This window comes from Macrosteles quadrilineatus, unplaced genomic scaffold (genome assembly GCF_028750875.1).
Source record: "Macrosteles quadrilineatus isolate MER2022 unplaced genomic scaffold, UCM_ALF_1.0 Scaffold_4__1_contigs__length_99947679, whole genome shotgun sequence".
Lineage (NCBI taxonomy): Eukaryota > Metazoa > Arthropoda > Insecta > Hemiptera > Cicadellidae > Macrosteles > Macrosteles quadrilineatus.
Window position 1 is genome coordinate 53,766,801 of NW_026542597.1, and position 22,948 is coordinate 53,789,748.

At 35.0% G+C, this 22,948-nt stretch overlaps 1 protein-coding gene across 1 annotated transcript; it reads right to left on the reverse strand.

The window, feature by feature from the left end:
- Positions 1-1,514: 1,514 nt before the first annotated feature.
- LOC128993450 (growth hormone-regulated TBC protein 1-like) lies at positions 1,515-22,627 on the reverse strand. The gene is made up of 7 exons (XM_054417352.1): positions 22,499-22,627; positions 19,810-20,011; positions 17,543-17,779; positions 10,130-10,290; positions 8,694-8,802; positions 7,220-7,405; positions 1,515-6,309 (listed from the first exon to the last, which is right to left on the reverse strand). Exons 1-7 carry the CDS (start codon positions 22,516-22,518, stop codon positions 6,196-6,198), a joined length of 1,029 nt encoding a protein of 342 aa, XP_054273327.1. The 5' UTR covers positions 22,519-22,627; the 3' UTR covers positions 1,515-6,195.
- Positions 22,628-22,948: the final 321 nt, after the last annotated feature.

Sequence of the window (22,948 nt, forward strand, 5' to 3'; positions counted from 1 at the left end):
ATTTAGAGTTCCAAAACATGGAGATAATCTGAGGTGGAGTCAATTATTTTGCCCCAATCATACCAAAGGGACTCGCTGCTTGGATTGGTTTCAGTCAAACAATTATTCCAGCCTCATTGGATACTACACCAATACAAGGTAAGTTAGTCTACCTAAGAATAAAATCAACAGGCTGAAAGTATAACCTTAACCAGCCACTGATTAATTAATTGTGATTTTAAAAATCATATTTAAATGCATTTAGGAGGATAAAGAATTTAGTTTAAAAGCATAATACTAGTATTTAAAATAAATGGTAAATAATGTTTCAAACTTTATAGCCAGGTTCTATTTTTAAATGTAAAAAGATGTAAAATGTCTGAAATTTGACAATAAAGTGTAAACAAACAGGTTTTGAGGATTAGAAGTACACTACAATATATATTTTTTTTATGGTTTGGTTTTCTTTATTTAAACCGCATAAGCTATAAATTTTATCTCCTAAAACTGTGTTCAAGCAAATTAACAGAGTTTTAGTCAAAGATAACAAAAAAACAACCATACACAAGTTAATACTGGTAGGCCTACATTTTTTCAAATCTGCATCTGGGTAAACGTAGGACTATTTAATTCTTAAGTTTATTCACATATCAAAATTTTATAAAAAACAATTGCTAATTCAAGGAACAAATATATAAAATAAGATTATGATACCTTAATGAATATAAAATGTATTTAATGTTTTTGAATAAGGATAAAAGAACTTAAATTACTGTTTGATATTTTTGAATAAGATGTACAACAATTATACCACAATTCACCAATAGTGTGGACAGCAAAATAGAATATATTATCTATGAAGCAAGAGAACATTTCACTTCACCAGTTAAAAAAAAAAATTATAACAGAAGTAAATTAATAATATCGCATATTTTTAATCACAACACAAATAACATTAATAAAAGAAAGTACACAGGTTCGCTGGTATAGGTATACAAGACAATATACTGACATCCAAACCCAATAAAATACAGAAGTACTAACTTTACATTTTCAAATTGCTAAACTAAAACCATAAAAAAAACTGCAGTAGTTAAGTTTACTCTAGCTAGATGTAATATTATATTTTCAATTTATATAATACAGTAGATTCCCTCTTAACTGGACTACATTCGGCAGAAATGACATCTCTTTAACCGGACAATTTTTATCAGCACATCGGTTTAACCGGATTAGATTGGCAGGAAGTGGGTGGTACTGAAATGACTGTTCTCGAGGAAAAGATTTGAGACCAGTGATCACGTGTCTAAATACAATGCTCTCCTAAATTTATGTCAAATAATGTATACAGTATGCATTTAAACGGTCCATTTTAACAAGTTTTTGGGGACGTCGGTTTAACCGGAAAAACAGTTATCCGGACTGGCCTCGGTCCCAAGGAGTCCGTATAAGAGGGAATCTACTGTAGAGTACAAGACCAATTACACAACATTGATGTGGACATATTATAATCAGTACTTTTAACGTATGTATGACTTATAATGCGTACTTTTATAAATTTCTTAAAACCCACTTTTGATTAATAATGAGAATTACAGAACATTATGGGTATTCAATTTATTTCTTATTTTTTCAGCCATAAGGGTGCATGTGCACCCCCTTGCACCCCCATATGGGCGCCCATGGTAGCATGACGGACTTTGAACCCATGGCAGCAATGTCATTCAACCAAAATATTTGGAAAAAATGCATTTTCCGTAAAACAGTACCTATATTACGTTACTAGTCCGGAGAATAGGTGTTTACCGGACGAGTATAGTAGTTATATCACATGAGAGGCAGTCTAGAGTACAGTACACTCCCGATTAACCAAGGTTGTGTAACAGAGACTACCTCGGTTACCAAGAATCTCGGATAACAAGGAGGTCACCTTATTATGAAGTCAAATACTTGTAAAATATATCTTTAAACAAAACATAGTGAATGAAAAATTATAATAATGTTATTTTGATATAACCTTTTTTTCAAATAGCGTAGTATTGTTATAGAAAAACAAACATGTTAAACACTTTTTAATCGTCTTGAAAACTTTAAACACAGTAGGCCTAGCCTATTATTAGAACTACGATAAACCAATACACACACATTGTAAAAAAAATTTCATTTTGTTTAAGTTGGACCTCTGATCTATAACTTGACACAATCTAATCATGACTACATCAAAACATCGTAAAGAAGAAGACTGACTGACACTGCTATTATTTTATGTTCTGCAGATGGCTGGCATGGCTCGTCCAGTCCAGTTTGCCATTGGTAGCCAGCCAACCTAGTTCCGTGGGATTTTAATTTTTAAGGTTATTGCAGTCCATTCTAACGTTAAAATTAAACGTATTGGTTATTCCAAGTACTGTATTTGTTTCAATAAATCTCAAATTATTGCTATTTTTGCATTTTTTTTATAGAAACATTTTATAATAAAGTAGTTATTATAGAGATTATAGAGCAGCAAAATATTCTATATATATATATTTTCCAATATATTTTCTGTAGGACTAGCCTGAAGTAATGTGTAAAACAGTTCCGGACTAGAACTAGCATCCTAGGATGTAAAGGTGGGACATTAAAAAAATATTTACAGCTTCACAAATTAGCTCTATTCACTGTACAAAATATGCTAAGTACAGAAGGGGAACCTCTCACAAACAAATATGTTGGACTTTGGTCATGTGAGTAACGCGGCACAATAAGGTGGTGGTTTCTTTGTTCACCCAGCTAGTACATGTTCATGCGTTCTTCGGGGTTTGTGATGTTGCCGTTCCGGTTGTGTCGGGTCATGCGGATGTCGTTGCCCAGCTAAGACAGGCCTTAATTTGCTTGGTAAGTTCTATGCACAGGCTTGAGGCCTATGTGAACAGGCAAATGCTAGGTAAAAAGTGTCCGGCTACCTCTTGATTGCCGAAGTAAAAGTTTGCTGTATTGTCACAAAAAAGGACTCTCAATAAAAAGGAATATTTATTTCATTGTTTATTTTCCAGATGGATACGAGGCTTGTGAGAAAGGTATTTCAGCATGATAATCTCAGAGTGGCAAACGACATAGAGATAGCAATGATTATGAGAGAGATGGCTCTTCCTCGCCTAGTGACGCCTTTGCTCAGCAAACCATGTACAGTAGACCAAGAGAACATCAGATCCAAACAAAACAAGACAACTATTACGTTACATCCTGTGACTAACAACACTCAAAAAGAATACGTCAAACAGAAAAGGTTACGTGTTTAATTTTAACAATGTAGAGCAACTAATTATGAGGTTAAAAAGTTGAGATTTTTTTGTCACTGCCGTCGTGTCAGTCACACAAATTTTTTTGCCTAGCAGGGTTAAGCTCAAAGCTTAAAAAAGTCTTTCTCTAGTATGACCGTTTTTGTTGCTCAGATCGTTGACAAGTGTAAAATTGTGCCTGGAGGATTTAGTTTTGTAATTTGAATGTGTTTGGTAGAGAAGCCACTTGGTTTAGGGTTAGCTTTGAATTTGTCAGGTGCTTTTTGAATTACCTAATTCATATTTGCTCGTCATTAATTTAGCACTGTTGTTTTAAAATACTGTGACTGACAGCAATAAAACTCAGATGACAATGGCAATTAAGTATAACAAAACGATACCACATAATCTTGAATAGCATTGCTGTAAAGAAATATTTAGTACTTTCTTACATTTTAGTATCATCTTAATATAATAACAAATTATAAATGACAAATTTCTTGTAATAGTTTAGTTACACTTTTTAAGATAAAACTATTGGATAAATATAAAACTGCATGATTTATACTCCTATTGGCAATATTTGTATTCAGTTTTAACCACTGTATATCTTTTGAGTGCTGAGAGTGCACAGGATTCAATAAAACAAACAAATAACTGTGTAGAGAGGTGCACGTTTTCCTGAGCGTTTAGTTTGAATAAATGTGAAAACACACAATACAACACAGGCTAATACCTAAAGATTGTAAAAAAAATCTCAAATCTGATTTCTGAACCATCCTGTTGAAAGATAATACTTAACATAGAACTACCTTGTTCTGCCTTCAGTAAAATAATTTTGTGATTTCATCACAATAAGTTATTTTTCTTCAAAAACTATGAATAATTATGATCTATGAGAAATATGTTATAACATATCAAAAGTTTTGATTTTCCAAACTAAAAAGAAAGGAAGTATTGGGTAAAATTGAATTGGGTGTGGGTCAAAAAGATTTCTCTGGCCTCGAAAAGAGTTTTTTGCTAAATGCTTCTTTTCCAAATATTTTATAACCAGTCCAAATTGATATAGCTCAAATTGTAATCGTTTGCTTTAAAAGTTTTCTTTAAACATAGCTCCCATCTTTGTCTTGTCAGTTAAAAATCAGTGACAAAAGTAATCATTAATTACATCTTCTGTTTCTGTAAGATTTAGGTTAGAAGTAAACATTTATAACATATTAGGCCTACACTTATATAGAACAGCAGAAAGATGACTGTATTGTTTTTTCAACAATAATAATGCAGCTATGATAAATTAACAATAATTACTACTTTCTATCCCATTATTATCTACATAATGGGCACAATTGGTTGACTACAATGTCTTACTATTAATTGGCAATACAAGTTTGCAGCCTTATTAAATTGATATAAATACTAATAAGGTCATAGGCCTAGTTGAAGTCTTTTACCAGTGCATTTATTTTAAATCTTAGAAACACTTTAGCACCGCAAGGAAAAAAATATTTTGCAGCTGTATGGCGAAGAGATCTTATCACTAAAAATAGTATATTTTACACTAGGACCTAAAGTGACTCTTTTGGGCCTCACCTCAAGTTTAACAACCTAAGCTTCGCCTCAGTCGGTAAACGGCAAGGGTCAAAAAGACACTTTTGCCCATATTATGATAACTATTTTTTTTACTAAAAAATAGGCTTTACCTTACCTTCACCTTATGTTAGCTCAAATGATGTAACTGCGTTGGTTATAGCCGTTTCGGCATTACAATGCCATCGTCAGACAACGAAATCTCGGTTGAAGTAGCGTTATTGAAGTTAAAACACATAACAAACACGAAAAATACGAATAATATTTACACATTTACAAAAACAATCAAGCCTGTCATACTAAACGCAATGGTTGACTTGTTCCCGTCCCGAGCAAGATGCCGACTAGAGGATTCCTATGTTGTGCTCCGGGTGGTGGCGTTATCAGTTGAACTTTGTACTCCTGGCTTAGGGTTCCTTTTCTGATATAAAATAAAAATGCTATTGAATATAAAGTGCGAATTGAATTGTAGTTTCAGTTCAGGCGAGATTTCGTTGTCTGACGATGGCATTGTAATACCAAAACGGCTGTAACCAACACTTACATCATTTGAGCTGGATTGATGAAGGTAAAGATTATTTTTAGTAAAAAAATATAGTTATCATATTATGGGCAAAAGCTCAGGGGCTAAAATATGGATTTTAACTATATTTTTTGTCATACTGCACCATTCTTAGGCCAAATAGTTGAAAAAAAAAACATAAATGTCAAAAATTATTTACCTTTATAGATTACATACAAATATTATTCCATTCTTGTTTTGTGATTATATACAAGAAGTTGTTACTGTTATTTAGATGCAATATTTGTTACCCCGCCAACGCAATAACTTATATTTTATTTTTGAAATTCAATATATTTTTTGTAAACGACAACAAAGTACAGTAATATATTCGTAATGAAATATGCAGCATAAACAATTATAAAAACAATAAACATTTACAATGATAAAAACCAGGATTATTTCCTTCAGCAAAATCAGAGTACAAATTTTACAGCTAAAAATATAAAGCTGATAATTTTGACTCCAACTGACTTTTTATCGCCCTAAAGAGAAAAAGAGCTAATTTAGAACCGGAATGCATGTCAATCAATCATTCATTCAGTCAATTTATTTATTAACAATGTATAAAACAGCCTTTTTTGTTGCAGTATGACAAAAATTAAAATAATGGCCATCTTTGATGTACATTAAACAATGTTTAGAGCTAAACTCCCATCTAGACTCTTGTCACATTAGATGTTTCTTTGGTTTCAACTATTGAATTATGTCTACAATACCTAAATAAATGTTATAAGTGAAATTGTAGGAGCAAACTTGCTACAGATGGCGCGAGGACTAGATCAATTGTCTAAGATGTCTTGTCTGTTATCGAGTTGCTCGCTGCCGTAATTTTTCTCTTTCCTCTCTTTTCCGCAGTTCTTCTATCCTTAGACGTTCTAGAGTTGATAATTTGAAGGATCCTGGGACTTTAAAAATACTCTGCAAAATAATTTGGTGACTGTAAAATATGTTTAACAAACATAATAGGCTAGTTTTTTTTTTTTCAAGCAATGATAGTTTGAAGTGAAATAACAGAGGAAATGTTCATTTGCAACTTTTGGGATTTTTCTCTATAAAATATCATAGTTACTCCCACCGCTTACCCATGATAAAGGTTGTTGACAAGCTTATGGGAGAAAGTATGTGTCAGAATGCTGATAACGTTTATTTTATTTTATTTTGGTATATAAACACATTTAGCCTACTTATTAAAAGAATGCATTAAAATGATCCGATATAAATTATAATAGCTGACTACAACGCCTATTTAATTACAGTAACAATTGAAGTTTGGATACCCAATTGGTTTGTATATCCAATCTATATAGAGCAGCTGTCACCTATTTTTCATTAAAAAAGAACTTAGTCGAATGAGTCACTCACAGAGTTCTGTCCCTTAGTATTCTGTTAATAAAATTTGTATGCAACATAAAAGAAGCTATAGCTTGCAATAATCCCACTTGGTTAAAAAGTTGGCGTATTTGACAGATCAGAAATTAGAAATTTAGGTCAGCGAACTCTGTTGGTGGCTCAACTCGACTACCCCAGTTTGATTCAAAAACTTTAACATGGGTTGGAATGTCTAGTTATTTTGGTAGTTGCTTAAACTTTCATTGATATTTTTCAAGTATTCTAGTCCAGAAACTCATTATAACAAATTTAAGCTATAATATACCAGATACAAACATTATCTAAAAATTACTAACTTAGTTACAAAAATATATTTGAGAACCAACTAAAAAAAATAAAATGTTTAACCATTCAATAATTTTATTTTAACTAACCACAACCTTATGAACAAAAAGATACAAAAACGAACACACCCAGTAATTGAAAAGAAATTTCTAACCTCCATAAAGTCATGGCAGTAAAGTGTGAAAGAATCGCTCGTGATTCCCTTGAAACACTCAGCGAGGGAGCCGAAGTCTTGGCAACTGAGGAGTGTGTCTTTATGGCGAGCTATCAGCGTGTAAGCGACTCGGAACAATATCTTGGAGCCCTCATAGAACAAGCAGTCCCATATCCTTAACACCGTCTGCAAACTCAATCTCTTAGTTTTAGGTAAAAAGTATGATTATCGTGTAATGGTGGTTTTAATTTTGGTAGAAGGGCTGTATTACATGATAAAAATGTAAGCCTAAAACTAAAGAGGATTTTAAACCCCATTTGGTGAAATAGAACGATATATCTTTCAGCATTTATGACAAGTAATATGTAGTGAATTATGGAATCTTTACCTAAAAAGCATCGGAACTGTAATATTATTGGTTTCCAATATTTTAACCTATTTATTACAAATGTATCAATACATCAGTAAGTACTGATTACTGAAATTATTTTTTGATTCATAGATATATTAAGATAGGTAGCAAAGAATGTAGGACAATGTAGATAGAATGTAGTAAGGAATGTAGGGGACTGACTGATTGACCTCTGGATTGTTAAAATTAGCTTATAAAGGTCAAAATAAACAATCCTTCAAACCATCTTATGTGGTCTATAAATCAGAAATCATAACTGTTATTTTCATGCAACTATTTTACATAGCATTGACAATGTGATGAAAATCAAAATTTTAGGACGGTAAAAATTAAAAATATGACATAATATCAATCTTAAACTAATAACATAAATCAACTACATGACTATCACAATATTAATCTACCAGGATTATTACTAAACCTTTAATTAATATATGTTTAAAACAAACCACATTCTTGCTCACCACTATACATTTGAATTAAGCTCTTATTTTTTTAAAGAGATGGATAATAACACAAACAAAAGCACTGCAAAATATAATAAGTTTTTACACCACACTTTACTGTTTTAAAGACCTTCCCACACAAGGATTTAGTCCAGAAAATAGCTGTTTGCCTCCAGCTTAAACAAATGGGGTCATTACGTACTACTGTACTGTAACGAGTTTTTACCTAACACCAACCAGCTGATTTTATTTTATATGAGTGGTTACAAATGAAAACATAACCTCTCTTAGAGGTAACAGGTAGTGATTGTTAGTATTTAGTCGATGGGAAAATATTAGGATTTGTACAGATTTGTTATTGTTAAGTTAGCTTAAAGTGGTATGGCATAAAATATTGTACGTCACTCGTCCAAAATGTGTTTACCTGACTCGTATGGTAACCCCGACTTAGTCTCTCACAGGAATGACCACACTTGTCCGGTAAACACCTATTTTCAGGACTAGTAACGTATTACGATACTGAACCTTTTTTTCCATACAGGTTGGATTAGCTCGAATATTCCTTTGCAAATAAAGTTTGACCACCCTTTTTAAGCTCAGTGATCAAAGCACTTACCTCTACGGGCAAAACGTCAACATAGAGACACACAAACCACTTTGTGGCGAACAACGGCCACGGCAAGCCTTGTCTTGTTATATGGGAGTGGAGAGCTGGCAGTTTTAGTCTGCAACATAAACGTAAAAATTAATCTCGATACTTAGAAAAACAACTCAAGAACCTATATATAATTAGGCCCTCATATTGTTGATGCCTTGTAAGAGTGTAAAACATTTGATTTTGTTGACTTATTGCGACAATACCCATTCAAATTAACATGAATTCACTTTGACTCCAATCAACTGAAGCTGCGCAGCCAAAAGTTAATAATTTATTTTCATAAAACCCGCAAAACTGATAGGCTGGAGGTGCCAGAGGTGCCCCCCCCCCCCCACAAGCCAGGGGAACAGTCCCCCCCATTTTATGCTGCCCTCTATTTAAACCTCCCCCCACCAATTTACTTGGCAATTTCCTCTTGCTACATAAAAGCACATTTCAAGTATTTAGTAAGGTTGAGGTAAAGAAAAAAAAAACTTCCCGACGATCAAAATGAAATATTTAATAGGAAACGCCATATAACAATACAAAATTATATAAACTAAAACTAATGGACAAATTGGAACTTTTTCAACTTACAATTCAGAGTCTGTATTGTCAGCCAACATGTTCTCTGTATTGCAATGGAAAACGTCTTCATAACGTTCAACAATATACTTGGTCCATTACTCTACTCCAACACAGTACTGTACAATATATTAGGTAGCGTACATTTTTACAGGGCTTAAGAACTCAAACAACTTTAAAAGTATGAATAATACTTTGGCAAAAAATATCTTGTTTCAAAATTAGGTTGCCCGCCACTCCCAAGCTGTTGGGCAAAATACCCACAATACCTTAACTACCATCAGCACAAAATGTTTTTGTGAAGAAGTAATCTTACAATTCATTTTGATAGCCCAAGGATTGCATTTTAAAAACTAATAATGGTAAAAACGCATCTTGTCATAGACAATCCTTAACATGTACGGTAGTGTCAAATTTTACTTGCTACATATGTTTTGGCGGTTCTATAACTCCACCATCGTCAGGCTTACAAAGTATTTCTATGCTTTATAGTAGCAGTAGGAAAAATATAATGTGTAATGCAAGCACAAAGTGCCACTTAGCACACTATTTACACAAATAACTATTTTCTATTTTCAAAATTGTCAAATGAGAATGTACTCCCGAACCCAATTTCATGCATCATGATTTACATAAACAAAGCATAATTGATAACCATCCTTATCTTAAGGTCAGTTACATGCTGCTGGAGAGGCATCTTGTAACACATTGTGTTACATTTTTTAGCTACAATCTCTAAATGCATGGAGGACACCGTAATAGAATCAATTTTAAATCTAATATTTTGATCACCCGTTAAATAAATGATTCCCTTCAATTTTCCCACTTACCTAACAAGTTCTGACAGTACATCGATATCCGTGATGACACCACTCATGGTTGGACTGTAGTAGTCTGGTAGTTTATGCTCCACAAGAACCATCAGTAACCAAAACACAGCTTCCTCATTTTTGGTGACCAGAAGTAGCAGTCCAGCTATGTAGTTCATCCCCTGTTTACCAAGTTTTGGATTAAATCCGGTTAAATGCTCCCAAAGTCCCAACTACTCTAAATGCAAATTTTGTCAGGTGAGTTTAGGTTAGTGCACCCTCAGGGGTAGTCAACTACACGGGAGGCTATATTTTTATTAGATTTGATTTGATTTTGAGGCCTCTTATAGGCTGACAACCCTGAGGTGCCCTAGCCAACCCCCAGATCCCTACTCTTCTTTGTTCTGGGTTCTATGACCAGCCTACTTCTTCTTTTGCTGGCTCTTTTCCCGTGCCGAAGAGGTAAATGTCACCGGGCTCCTCAGCGGTGAATCGTACCGAGCCTCTTGGAGTAGCCAGGCTTACAACTCTAGAAGCTGCACTGCCAACACTTCAGTGGTTAGCTCATCCAGAACAAGACCCATATCTCAAAGAATCCACAAAGACCTGAGGAACACCAGGCCCAACTGTGTCAGGACTAGGGTGGACAAGCGCCCTAGAGGTGCAATAGTCACTCCACTCTCGGCAGGTCAGAGGTTCTACGCGTAGGTCTGATGAGGGTCAAGATGCAAGTATCTCAGCAAACACCTTTAAACTCTGGGAACCAACAATGGCAACTGAGAGTGTTGAGTTTAAACCAGTCCAATGGGACTGCAAAAGGCACATAATTCTGGATTGCTACAAACTTGGTGCTAGGAAAACGGCCCTAATTGGTCAAAAGCAGCCAGGTGATGAACTAGATGCTTACATTGGGCAAAGCTACCGGACTTCGTCAAGGACGCGGGCAATGGCTTGCCTAGTTCCCTGTGTCCGTCCCTCAACAATATAATACAATTAGGTTAGTGCGGTTATTACATTTGATACAGTATTTTGATTAGAATAGGAATTACTCAATTTTATTTGGAATTATGAAAATAAAATGACTACCCTAACCTAATCTGAACCTAGTTTCATTTTTTAGAGGAATTGGGGCACTTACAGGTTTTTACTTTAGTTTTGAACTTAAATCAAGGAAAAGAGATATGCAACACTATCAATTGTATGAATTAATGATCATCTACATGATGAATTTTATACTATTTTGAAATACGTAGGCCTAGTACTACGTAATCTGCACTATATTTATATTTTTAACCAGTTAATCCTATAAAAGAAGACCCCTTGGTAGACCAAAACTGAGATGGTGGGGCCACGTAGAAAAGGACCTAAGAAAACTGGGAAGAAGGAGGGAGGACACAAGGTGCAGAGATGTATGGAGGCAGTGTGTTGGGGAGGCCAAGTACCATTTCCAGTGGCCACAGCAGGAAGTAAGTAAGTTATAGAGGCGGTTCACGAGTATGGGGTTTCGTGGTCCGCGGTTATTGTTGATCTCGACCAATTTTAACCGACGGCCAAAAAATGGGTTCACGACAACCCTATTGGATTGTTTAACTATTGGATAGGGTATAAGTAGGGACACCATTCAAGATTCTTGTCATTCACCTATTGGGTCTGATGATGATTGGAGTGTCCAATCAAAATCGATCACCACTTACCATCTTTTGTATATTTACCGTCCTGTGAGTAACAGTATAAGCGTAAGTATATGTTCTAAGTGTTAGAAGACGTATCTTTATTTACTTTCCGTAAATTTAATAACACGTACAATGCTGATCAAGAAGTTACTATATTATTGTACTTGCGATTAATTAAATCCATATGTAAGAAAAAAGTTTTTAATCTCACTTAGTTGGGATTTGCTTTCAAAACGTGATCAAAAATGGTTGCGGTATTTGTAAACAACATTTGTAAACATATCAGTGACAGCTAGAATAACAAATCTTGATCCGAACAGCTGTTCGTTATTTCATAGATGATTATGTGATAAAAATTGGACGAAAACTTGACAAAAATCGCGCAAAAGTGCATTTTTGAACGTCCGTAATTTTATTTACAAAGTAGTGAGGCCATATTTTAATGGCTAAAGACACTCTTGCCAATCCAGTGAATACGTTAAAATGACTTGGATTTTGATAGGTACTCTCGTTTTCCTAGAGAAGATAGCGTAAAATGCCATCTTGAGTGTTACAGACAGACAGACAGACAGACAGAAATAGAGATAAGACTCGTTTCTGCTTCTTTAATGTATAAAACGTAAAAATAACCTAAAAATATATAATTCTGAACAATGTACAGACAAAACTCTAATTTTATTTATATAGATGTTAAATCACTGTTCCAGTTCCGATAAGGCTTGTTTAACTTAAAGCGATAATTCTGAATCATTTTTACATTTGACAACTGCAGTTGTATCGTCGGCATATAAGATAAAGTTGTTAGGGACATTTTTAGGCAAGTCATTTATTAAGAAAATAAAGAGTAAAGGTCCAAGAATCGAGCCTTGAGGAACACCAACTGTAATCTTTTCCCATTCTGATATTGATTTTTCATTATTTTTATTACAAATATTATTATTTTCAAGAAAACTTGAGATTTGTTTGTATGCTAGTTTTTCAAATACTTTTGAAAATGATGGTAGAAGGGAAACTGGTCGATAATTGTCCGGATTTTGTCAAGAGAGGTTTGAGCTCTGCATATTTTAAATGATTGGGAAAAGTGTTTGTTTGAAAAGATTGATTTATAATTATAGATAAAGGTTCAGCTATGAAATTAGAGACTGTTTTCATCAGATTGATAGGAATACAGTGCCATCCAGCAGATTTTTTTTATTTTTGAGAGATTTTATATAATTAATAACTTCTTCTATACTTACAAAACTGAATTCAAATGAATTAGGTTGGTTTCCTGCTAATGAATACCTTGTCAATTTTAGTGCATCCCCTTCTGGAGGCATTAGGCCAATTTATTTTGTGATATTTATAAATTTGTTATTAAAGAATTCAGAAATTTCCTTGCCACTTTTGAGATGATTGTCATTAACCCTAATATCGGGAAAGTTAATGTCACTTTTTTTACGACAGAGTTCAGATTTAATGATAGACCAAGCAGCCTTACTCTTGTTATCTGAATCTTTTATAAATTTACCCTCTTCATTGCATACCTTGTTGAAAGTTAATTTATACCTTTTAACATAATTAATGAAAATCATTTGATTTCTTTACAAGTCTGCTTAATTCCATTTTTATAATACTAGAAATTGTATTACCTCTTGTTACCAAGGACTTTTTATTATTACAAGGTTTGGTACCATAAAACTTCATAGCAAATGCTTCTTCAAATAGATTTTGAAGAGTTCCAAAAAAATTTAAACATTTATCATCAAAAGAATTATTTACAGAAACATTCCAGAGTGTTTCTTTTACATTGTTAACAAATTTTGTTGTATTTTCTTTTGAAAACAATCTTTTTTTACATCTTTTACCTTTTATTATATTTTTATCAGTTTTACTTAATATAGGAATGCTCTGTGATCAGAGATGCCTAATTCTAAATTCATTGTTACTGATAATGACTGGTGATTAATTTTCTGTGATAAAATATTATCAAAGCAAGATTTTGTGGACTGAGTAATTCTTGTTGGAGAGGAAAAAATTATTTTGAAACCATATTGCTCCAAAATAGAAATGAACTCTAACTTTTGATATGGTTGGCTGCAAGTTTCCAGAATATCAACATTAAAGTCAGCCTCTATATATACATTTTTAGTAGATGTATCTTTAATCAGAAGTTTTAATAAGCCTTTCAACTTTCTAAGAAAATGTTTGAAGTTATCTGAATTTGGAGTTCTGTAAATAGAAACAACAATAATATTTAAAGTAACAATTTCAATACAAGAAATTTCAAAAACAAAATCTTTGTTTAAGACACGCAAATCATTTCTTACTTTATATTCTAAATTGCCCCTTAATAGTATGCAAGAACCACAACAAATTCCTTCGTTCCTGCAATAAAAGTGTCCTAAGGTATAGTTAGGAATACTATTTAAAATTGAAATATTATAATTTTTTTTATATCAGAATATTTCATTACAGTACTTACTGTGTAGATGAGTGGAATTTATAAATCAGATGGCAGTAGGCACCCTAGTTAGTGTTAATAGTTTGCGCTCTTTTCAATACCTCAGTATGTAGCTACACTTTATTTCACTGGGTTTACTCAGACTGTTGAGGGTGCGCTCTACCTCAGCTCGGATTTCTCAATACGAGGTTGCTGAACGCCAATGTCCCTATACCATTGCATTGAACAGCGCCATGAACAGGGCCATGAAGAGCGCTTGCAAACCTTTCGAATCTGGGTGATTACGTTTACTAAAAACTTCACTGGGGGATAACGATGTAAAGTTAATACAAAACTAAAAGTTAAAATAGTTTTTAAACTTTATTAAACTTAAAGTTAATAATAAACTTAAATTTTTTAATAAACTAACTGCAGATTATTGTTTTTAAGAATCTATTGCACTTCCTCCGTTTGTTATTTTTTCTCTAAAAATTATTTGTATGCATTAAAACCTATGATAAAAAACGCATATTTAAACATTTTTACCAACCTTCGAGCCCAACATTTTTTTAAATATCAAAATTTTTAAAAGCTGCAAGCCTACAATAATATTTAACGAAAAATATGACACCCAGATCTTTTAAATCGGTTCACAATTGGGGTTACAAACAGTAAGAACTAAAACCCTGGCATTTGTGCGTGACAGACAGGTAGAGCGCAGCCCTAAGCATGAAAGCAACTTATTGTAAAACCCGATATGACAAATATTAAGAAATTATCAGATGAAAAGGTCTTTAACAACTGTTAAATCATAAACATAATATCATAAACTTATAATTTAAAACATACAAAATTAAATTTGGATACTTAAATAAAATTACCTATATTCTATATAGATTATACAATAAAAATTCTTAGACAAACCTAACAGTGTTTGATGGAACCATTTTTATATTGCAACTGTTCAGCTGAAATAAAAGGGTTCAAAAGTGCTCTAATAAATATAAAACAGTTGTGTAATAAAATTTGATTGCAATTGAAATTTATATGAATATGTTAAGCTATTAGTTATATTTTTATTTAGTAATTAATTAATTAAAATGTCTCAACAGCATTTTTTTAGGATGTTTTGCATGTTTTCGACAATCAGTAGTAAAAAAATGAAAAAAATAAATACTATGTTGAGGGTAATGGAATTGTTCGGAATTTAATAGTGAATTCGAATATAACAATCTTTTTGCTAAAAAAAAAACAAAACAATAAACGAGCAAACGAGATAATTCCGACATTATGACAACTTAACCCTTCCCCCTAGCAGGGTTAAGTTGAAGTCCGAAACCATTGTTATTTATGCCTGAGATTATCCAATTTGCGCTAGACCATGAGTCGTGAACCCGACATTTGGCCCGGGGTTTTCTCTAATTGAACACGTGAAGCCGACTTTTTGCGCTCGGGTTTATCCCTGTCATAATTGGATGAAGTTTAACTGTCTGCCCTCGAGCGCAGGTAACCTCGTACTCGTGAACCCGAGGCTATAACTGGATTTTGCGCTCGAACAAAGGATAACCCGTGACTCGTGAACCATAATCTTATAAAATAAATACTAAATAGGCGACGTCATGCTATGACGTTTAATACAAATCAGTTCTTACTTAGAGTTTCATGATTAGACAATGTGCATATCAACAATATTATCTTAAGAAGATAAATATTAAAAACCCAGAGTACATTCCTTAAGGCAAAGATGACTGTTAAGTGAATCATTTATTTACTTTTTCCCTCTAAATGCTTACACCGTTTTACAATAATATATCAGACATATACCTTGTTGTTAATTTATTTTAGCTGGGTCTCTAACCATAATAAATTATTAAAGGCAATTATCAAGAACAGCTCGGTTCATGTATCTAATCATCAAATTAGTTACCACGAACTATTCTCATAATTGAACCAACAGGCATCCAATAATAATTTGAGAGTTCATGGAGGTGTTTTTTGACGTCAACCGCATCGTCACTAAAACACTGTTGTCAGACTAGCCCTTTCTGAGGATGCCACATTACAGAATGGTCAAAACGTCTGGCAACAGTGTATTAGTGACGAGACAGTTGCGCCAAAAACACCACCATAAACTCTCATGACACCGGTGGTGAAAGCCTACGTAAGAAAATCCAATAATGAATATTTAATCAAATTATGGTTGTACTGTTGGAAAGCATGTTCATTCATATCCAACAATTCAGAGGACCATGAACAATACCCACTTTATGGCTTGTTTGGTAGTGCCAGTTAAACACAGCGCTGTAATATCTAAAAATATCAATTTGTCACGGACAGTACAAATACTGATAAAATGACTCAAAGGGGCTATTAATAGGAAATTTTTACAGATATGCCAATGGGTAAAATTGAACTAAGTTAAGCCAATTGCCTGCAAAATTTGCTGAACACTCCTAGAAGGTTGATTGGGAGTAAAAAGGATACCCTTAGACTAGGGTACCATTAAATTAATCGATCTATTGAATGCCATACAGTACACTCTTGATAATCCGAGCCCTGATTATCCAATGTTGTTATAGGCCTAAATATATATTATTCACGTTATGGGTCGGAAAACAATAATTTCCTTACGTTATTAAGGTTTGTTTCTGTGTAAAGGAAATTTAAGAAAGTAATTGATTTGTTAAGATTAATACTTGAATTACAAGTATAATTTTTATCTATGAATGATCCACAATAACATAGAAAATGAAAATCACACAGTACTAGTATAGACTAACAAGTATGTTTAATCTGTCGTACAAGGTTGGCCACCAACCGTTGACAAGCTGGACGTATCTACAAAACGTAAAAAATAGGAGTGGCAATACCGGGGGTAACATTGCCATTTGACAATCTTTCTCTTTGCCATTACAATTTTTGATGTTGACATGATTGTGTCAAGTGTCAGGTCAAACTCAAGCTAATAATGACATTTTATACTTGTCAAGCTAGAAATATTTACCTTATGGTTTTTTAACATAGCTTTTTGTTGTTGGTTTAGGATAGTTTTCATAATACAGTACAGCATTTAAAGTGCTTCAAGACACCTTAAAAAGTGTTGAGCATGTTTGTGTTATTGTTTCTTTAATGACACTACCTTATTTCAACAAAATGTTTGCATGGAAATTTTATTTGATCATTTTTGTTTAATTTGGTACCGTAACCCTTAACCTCAAAACCAAGCGACCTCCAAGTTATCTGAGGTTCTCCGTAACCAAGGTAGTCTCAGTTAATCGAGAGTGTACTGTATCAGCAAGCTTTTACTAAAGTGAAATAATGAAGTGGAAACCATCTCACCTGACAATACCCAACAGTCTTATTATGATGAGAGTAAGCGACTAAAATTCTATACAGCTGTGAAGGCCGTTCCTCTCTCATATCAACAAAGAATATGTTATCTGGAAAAGTACGAGGCAGGTCCGTCAGTATGGTGTCTACTATGTCTTGTTGTCTTGGACCATCCAGTATTTTCTTGTACAAGTCTCTTCCATGTTCCCTTTTCAAAGCTTCAACGCCACTAACTAACTGCCAAATCTGTGCAAACATAATTTTATTTGTTAACTAACATCCAACCAATCCATCTGCACAAAAAAACTAAACGTATTTGCTGAAATTGTATATGACTTTTGACCCATTTAAAAACATATTTAGTTTAAGATTCCTTCTAATGGACTTTGTAAAATCAGAGATTTACATTTACAAATGCAATCAAGAAAAAAGAAAACCATATTGTCTCCTACAAAAACTCTTAACTGGCTGTAATTACAAAGGTTTTCTTGTGAACCAACTTGAAAAAGATAAAATTTTAGAGGCATTTCGATTTCAATATGTGTTTTAAATTAACTGTTGCTAAATATGTATTCAGATAAAATTAAAAATAGATGCATATTTATTTCCCTCTTTGATTAAAACTTTTACAGATAAGGAAAACTTGCTGACATTTATTGACTTATATACTTCATTTACGTTGTTTGACAAGCGTTCCTAACCTCGGGTCACATCTATAGTATGGGTCGTATAAAAAATGTAAGTGAGGTATCTACATGATTCTATAGAGAATCGACTAGCTAGCTCTAATGTAAAGTATTGTTTCAAAATGTAAATTTTTATATTGTGTTTAAGTAGCCTGTTAAGGTGGTTGAGTGGACCTTGGGTCCAAATCTTCCCAGGTAAAATAGAAATAGAAGTATCAACGTTACCAAGCCGGACACTGTTTATTTAAAGCACGGGTCATACTAGGCTGTCATCTCCCGCAAATTTAAAGAAGCCGCTATTGTCAGCTTAATATGAACAAAAAATTTGCAGCATGTGCCGCAGCCGGTGAGTATTTGTCAGTGGCTGGCGAAGTTGTACATGTTCAACTTTTGGTAGCAAGGCAGCGGCAACTAGAGATCGCGTGATCACTCGCACTCGCTGGTGCCAGCCAGCAGCATAGTCTCCACCTCTAGATGTTATCAAACGGCTACCAAAGTGAGTAGTTTGTTTTATACTTGTTTGGTTTTACTGGTTCTGTTTATCTGGCTATATTAATAATTTGTAGAGTAGAAATGACTGAGCTAAAGTAGTCGGGGAAGCAGGTAGGCTATTGATTATTTTAATTTATTTTAATTTATTTTAATTTAATTTTTTTTTAATTTAATTTATTATTTTTTTTTATTTTAATTTATGATGATATGTTTAAGATGATGTGTTGTTCTTTTTACAAAAACATTAAAGATAACTTCATGGTAATTTTTCCAAAATACAATGAAATTAATTGAATTACAGTACTTACGTAATTTCCTTATGGTGTCAATTAAAGTATTATAATATCACAATACTACATTTCACACCATAAGGCAATTACGTAAGTAAAAAAGCGTCAAAACTACTAGAAACGTGTTCTGCGCATGCGCGGGCCCAAGAGACAAGAGACATGTCTGTCCAAACACCGACCGGTTGGTAGTGATCGGCCAAGTGCCAGCTTAGATGTCACGAGCTGTACAAGTTTACGAAGACCCACCTACAGAAGACATGGCGACTAGAAATTAGTTTGAACTGAGGATTCATTACTTATACCGACCTTTTAAAAATATGTGATTAAACACCGCTAATTATAATTTTTTTATTAGATTTATACTATGACTCAAAGTCTACAATATACACCTCCAATCATTAAATGTTATCGAAATTATGAATGGAGGGGGGGGATAAATGAAACTCATTTAGTTCTAGGCAATTGCCCCCTATGAGTATTAGGGTTAGTCTATGGTATTAGTCCTAGAGCCATCCCTGGCACAGACTACTCACTAGTAATTATAAAAAAAAAAAACAGTAATTAATTTTTACGACCTAATGAACTACATATTGGTAAAAGTATAAAAACTGTACAAGTAATTCACATACAGAGTAGTCAAACCACAATTACCGAATTTCAGCCACATGTGCGTGCCTGAATGAGGTATAGTCAACTAGCATAAAACTGAAGACTGCTGTCAAAAGAATTAGGCCTACCTCCGTCCTCCATGTGTTAGTTAAACCTAAGTAAAAGATAATTCTATGTTTAACATAATACATAACATTACCTCACTTCTATGTTCATTTGGAATTCCTTTCCTTATGTAACGTTTTAGAGTTTTACTCCGAGGAAGTGATTTGCCGCTTTTCAATAAACTGGACCACTTTTTGGCCCTTGTTGCCAAAACTTTCAAATATTTTGACATAAAACCTTCATAAACATCGTAATTGAAATCATCAGGCCGTGAGAATCCATACTCGTCTACTTTACTGAAACAAATTAAAAAATAAAGTAAGATTTTTAGGCTCTTTAAGTGAGGTAAAAAAGTTGAACTATTGATCTGTGGAATGCAGCTCTAGCCAATGAAAGGTGTCTTCGCCGCCATCATCACAGTTATTTTAAAAATGTGCACCTACCAAGCCCCAATCACCTGCCAGTCAACCTTTAGGGCATCTATAATTTAATGTAAAATGTGATTTGCTTTCAGGGCTGTCCGAAGGGGGGGGCAACCGGGGCAAGCTGCCCCGGGCGCCGCGGCCGGGGGGGCGCCGCGACTAAGGGGGCGCCGCGCAGCGGCTACTGGTATCAACGTACGGGTCCCGAAATTTCGGAAAATTTTCAGGAAAAAAATATTCTCGATTTTTGGGACGAGATTTAATTTGATTCTGGAATTTTTCGGGACGGGATTTGATCCGATCATCGGCAATTTTGACGCTTCGCGAGTGAAAATGACGCTGCTATCGCGAGAGGTGTTCACGGTAATTCCACGAACGCAGGAGCCGAAGTCATTTCGACGATCGCACCGTGACCGCAAGTCATTTGGACGATCGCGCCGTGGCCGCGAGTCATACCGATGATAACGCCGTGACCGCGAGTCAAACCGACGATCACGCTGTGACCGCGAGTCATACCGACGATTCTGCCGTGACCGCGAGTAATACCGACGATTTCACCGTGACCGGGAGTCATACCGACGATTCCGCCATGACCGCGAGTCATACCGACGATTCCGCTGTGACCGCGAGTCATACCGATGATAACGCCGTGACCGCGAGTCAAACCGACGATCACGCTGTGACCGCGAGTCATACCGACGATTCCGTTGTGACCGCGAGTCATACCGACGATTCCGCTGTGACCGCGAGTCATACCGACGATTCCGCTGTGACCGCGAGTCATACCGACGATTCCGCTGTGACCGCGAGTCATACCGATGATAACGCCGTGACCGCGAGTCAAACCGACGATCACGCTGTGACCGCGAGTCATACCGACGATTCCGTTGTGACCGCGAGTCATACCGACGATTCCGCTGTGACCGCGAGTCATACCGACGATTCCGCTGTGACCGCGAGTCATACCGATGATAACGCCGTGACCGCGAGTCAAACCGACGATCACGCTGTGACCGCGAGTCATACCGACGATAACGCCGTGACTGCGAGTCATACCGACGATCACGCCGTGACCGCGAGTCATACCGATGATAACGCCGTGACCGCGAGTCATACCGACGATCACGCTGTGATCGCGAGACATTTCGACCGCGAGTCACAAGTTTCTATGCCTGTAAATTTTTGCCATAAATGGTAAAATTGATTTTGTGTGTCTTTTTTGGTAACTGCAATACTCAAGACTTTCTTTTTATGCACAGGAAAAATCCCATCCCGTCCCATCCCGAATTAAAAATTCAATCCCGTCTATCCCTTATTAACATAGTTTTAAAATGTGTGAATGCGACTATTACTGGGGGGGGGGCGCCACGACCACATTTGTCCCGGGCGCCGCTAACCCTAGGGACGGCCCTGTTTGCTTTAACGTAGTGACGAATGGCAGCATACACAGCAAAAAGCTCACGGTAATAGGCTGGCCAAAGGGGTTGTTTGGATGTCAGTTTCTGTGAACCTGTGAGAGGGGTTCCCAGGTTTTATTGTCGACCACCTGCTGGAGGGCAATTCCTACATGGATACTCGAGGGGTGAGGCATGAAAGAACAGTACAAGAGGGAGGTTGATAGTGGCTACTCAAAAAATAAACAATTAATTAATATTTACAAAACATATGATTTACAGTACGGTCCACAAGAGTCTGCAGTTGGGGGAGGAGTCTATTTGCCACGTGACTTCGAAGGAGTCGATGAGGACAGTGCAGTGTTGCCAAATCTAATAATACCAGCTGATTTAAAAATATTGTTTAGTATATTTTAATTAGTGTCGACAAGTAGTGAACGGATGATGTTGCAACGTCACACTAGTCCAGTCTTGGTATTGGCTGCTGCCAACTGCAGACTCTTGTGGCCCCTAGTATAAATAAGTTGTCTCTGCAGGAGGACCACAACTGCTTCTATGATAGAGTTTCTATAATTTTCTTACTTTGAGGTAGTTCAAGTTAAGACTTCTGGCTTTTCAAATCTAAAAAAAAACCTTGTATAATCAAAATAAGTTTGGTTTAAAATTAGATTGGATTTGGATACCACCAAGGTGTCAACATATAAAAAGTGATGACACAGAAATGAAGCTATTTAGAGAATTCAAATAGCCCATCAACTATGTAGGTAAACTTGGTTGGAGATTTAAACAAAATCGTAGAGCAGATCAACAATTGGAACTGTACATGATTGGAAAAAAACTATAAAAATTGAAAGTTAATGTTTGTAAACATAGGCCTAACCTAAACTGATTGTGGTCGACAAGAAAATGACTTGCGTTGCGTATATAAGTTATAGCTATTTTTATCCTTACAATTTTATTAACCTACCTAAATGAAGAAGTAGCCATCACTGCACTAACATTACAAAATCCAAATTAGGACTGCCTCGGTAGTGATTGTTGAAACTAAAGGTAGGCTTGAGAAGAGAGATTTGACAACTGACAACGAAACGACTCGACTGCTGACTGCTGTGTCTGTGTGTGCTGAGAGTGGACAACAAAATAACAGCACTAGCAGTGTTTCCAACCACAAAAAAAATACCCCTGGGCCAATGCCACCATTCACCAATGGCCACCTTTAACTACGCCAACGTCAAAAAAAATCCCTAGTTATCCCTAGTCCGTGTTTTAATGATCCCTCCAAATATCCATCTTCATCAAATCTGGACAGCTTATTATTTTTGCAGCCATACCATTGGATATCATGAATAGCCACTGAAATATGGTAACTGGTGATATTATTCTTCAATATCCCATATATTTGGAAAGTAATCTATAT

What these genes read in the sequence shown, in the direction of transcription:
- LOC128993450 (XM_054417352.1), bottom strand. Translation starts at nt 22,518, where the DNA reads ATGGCTACTTCTTCATTTAG. An exon ending in ATGGCTACTTCTTCATTTAG is followed by an intron (nt 20,012 to 22,498) that starts GTAGGTTAATAA and finishes AATTTGTTTCAG; the next exon opens with TAAAGTAGACGAGTATGGAT. An exon ending in GTACTGTCAGAACTTGTTAG is followed by an intron (nt 8,803 to 10,129) that starts GTAAGTGGGAAA and finishes TTTATGTTGCAG; the next exon opens with ACTAAAACTGCCAGCTCTCC.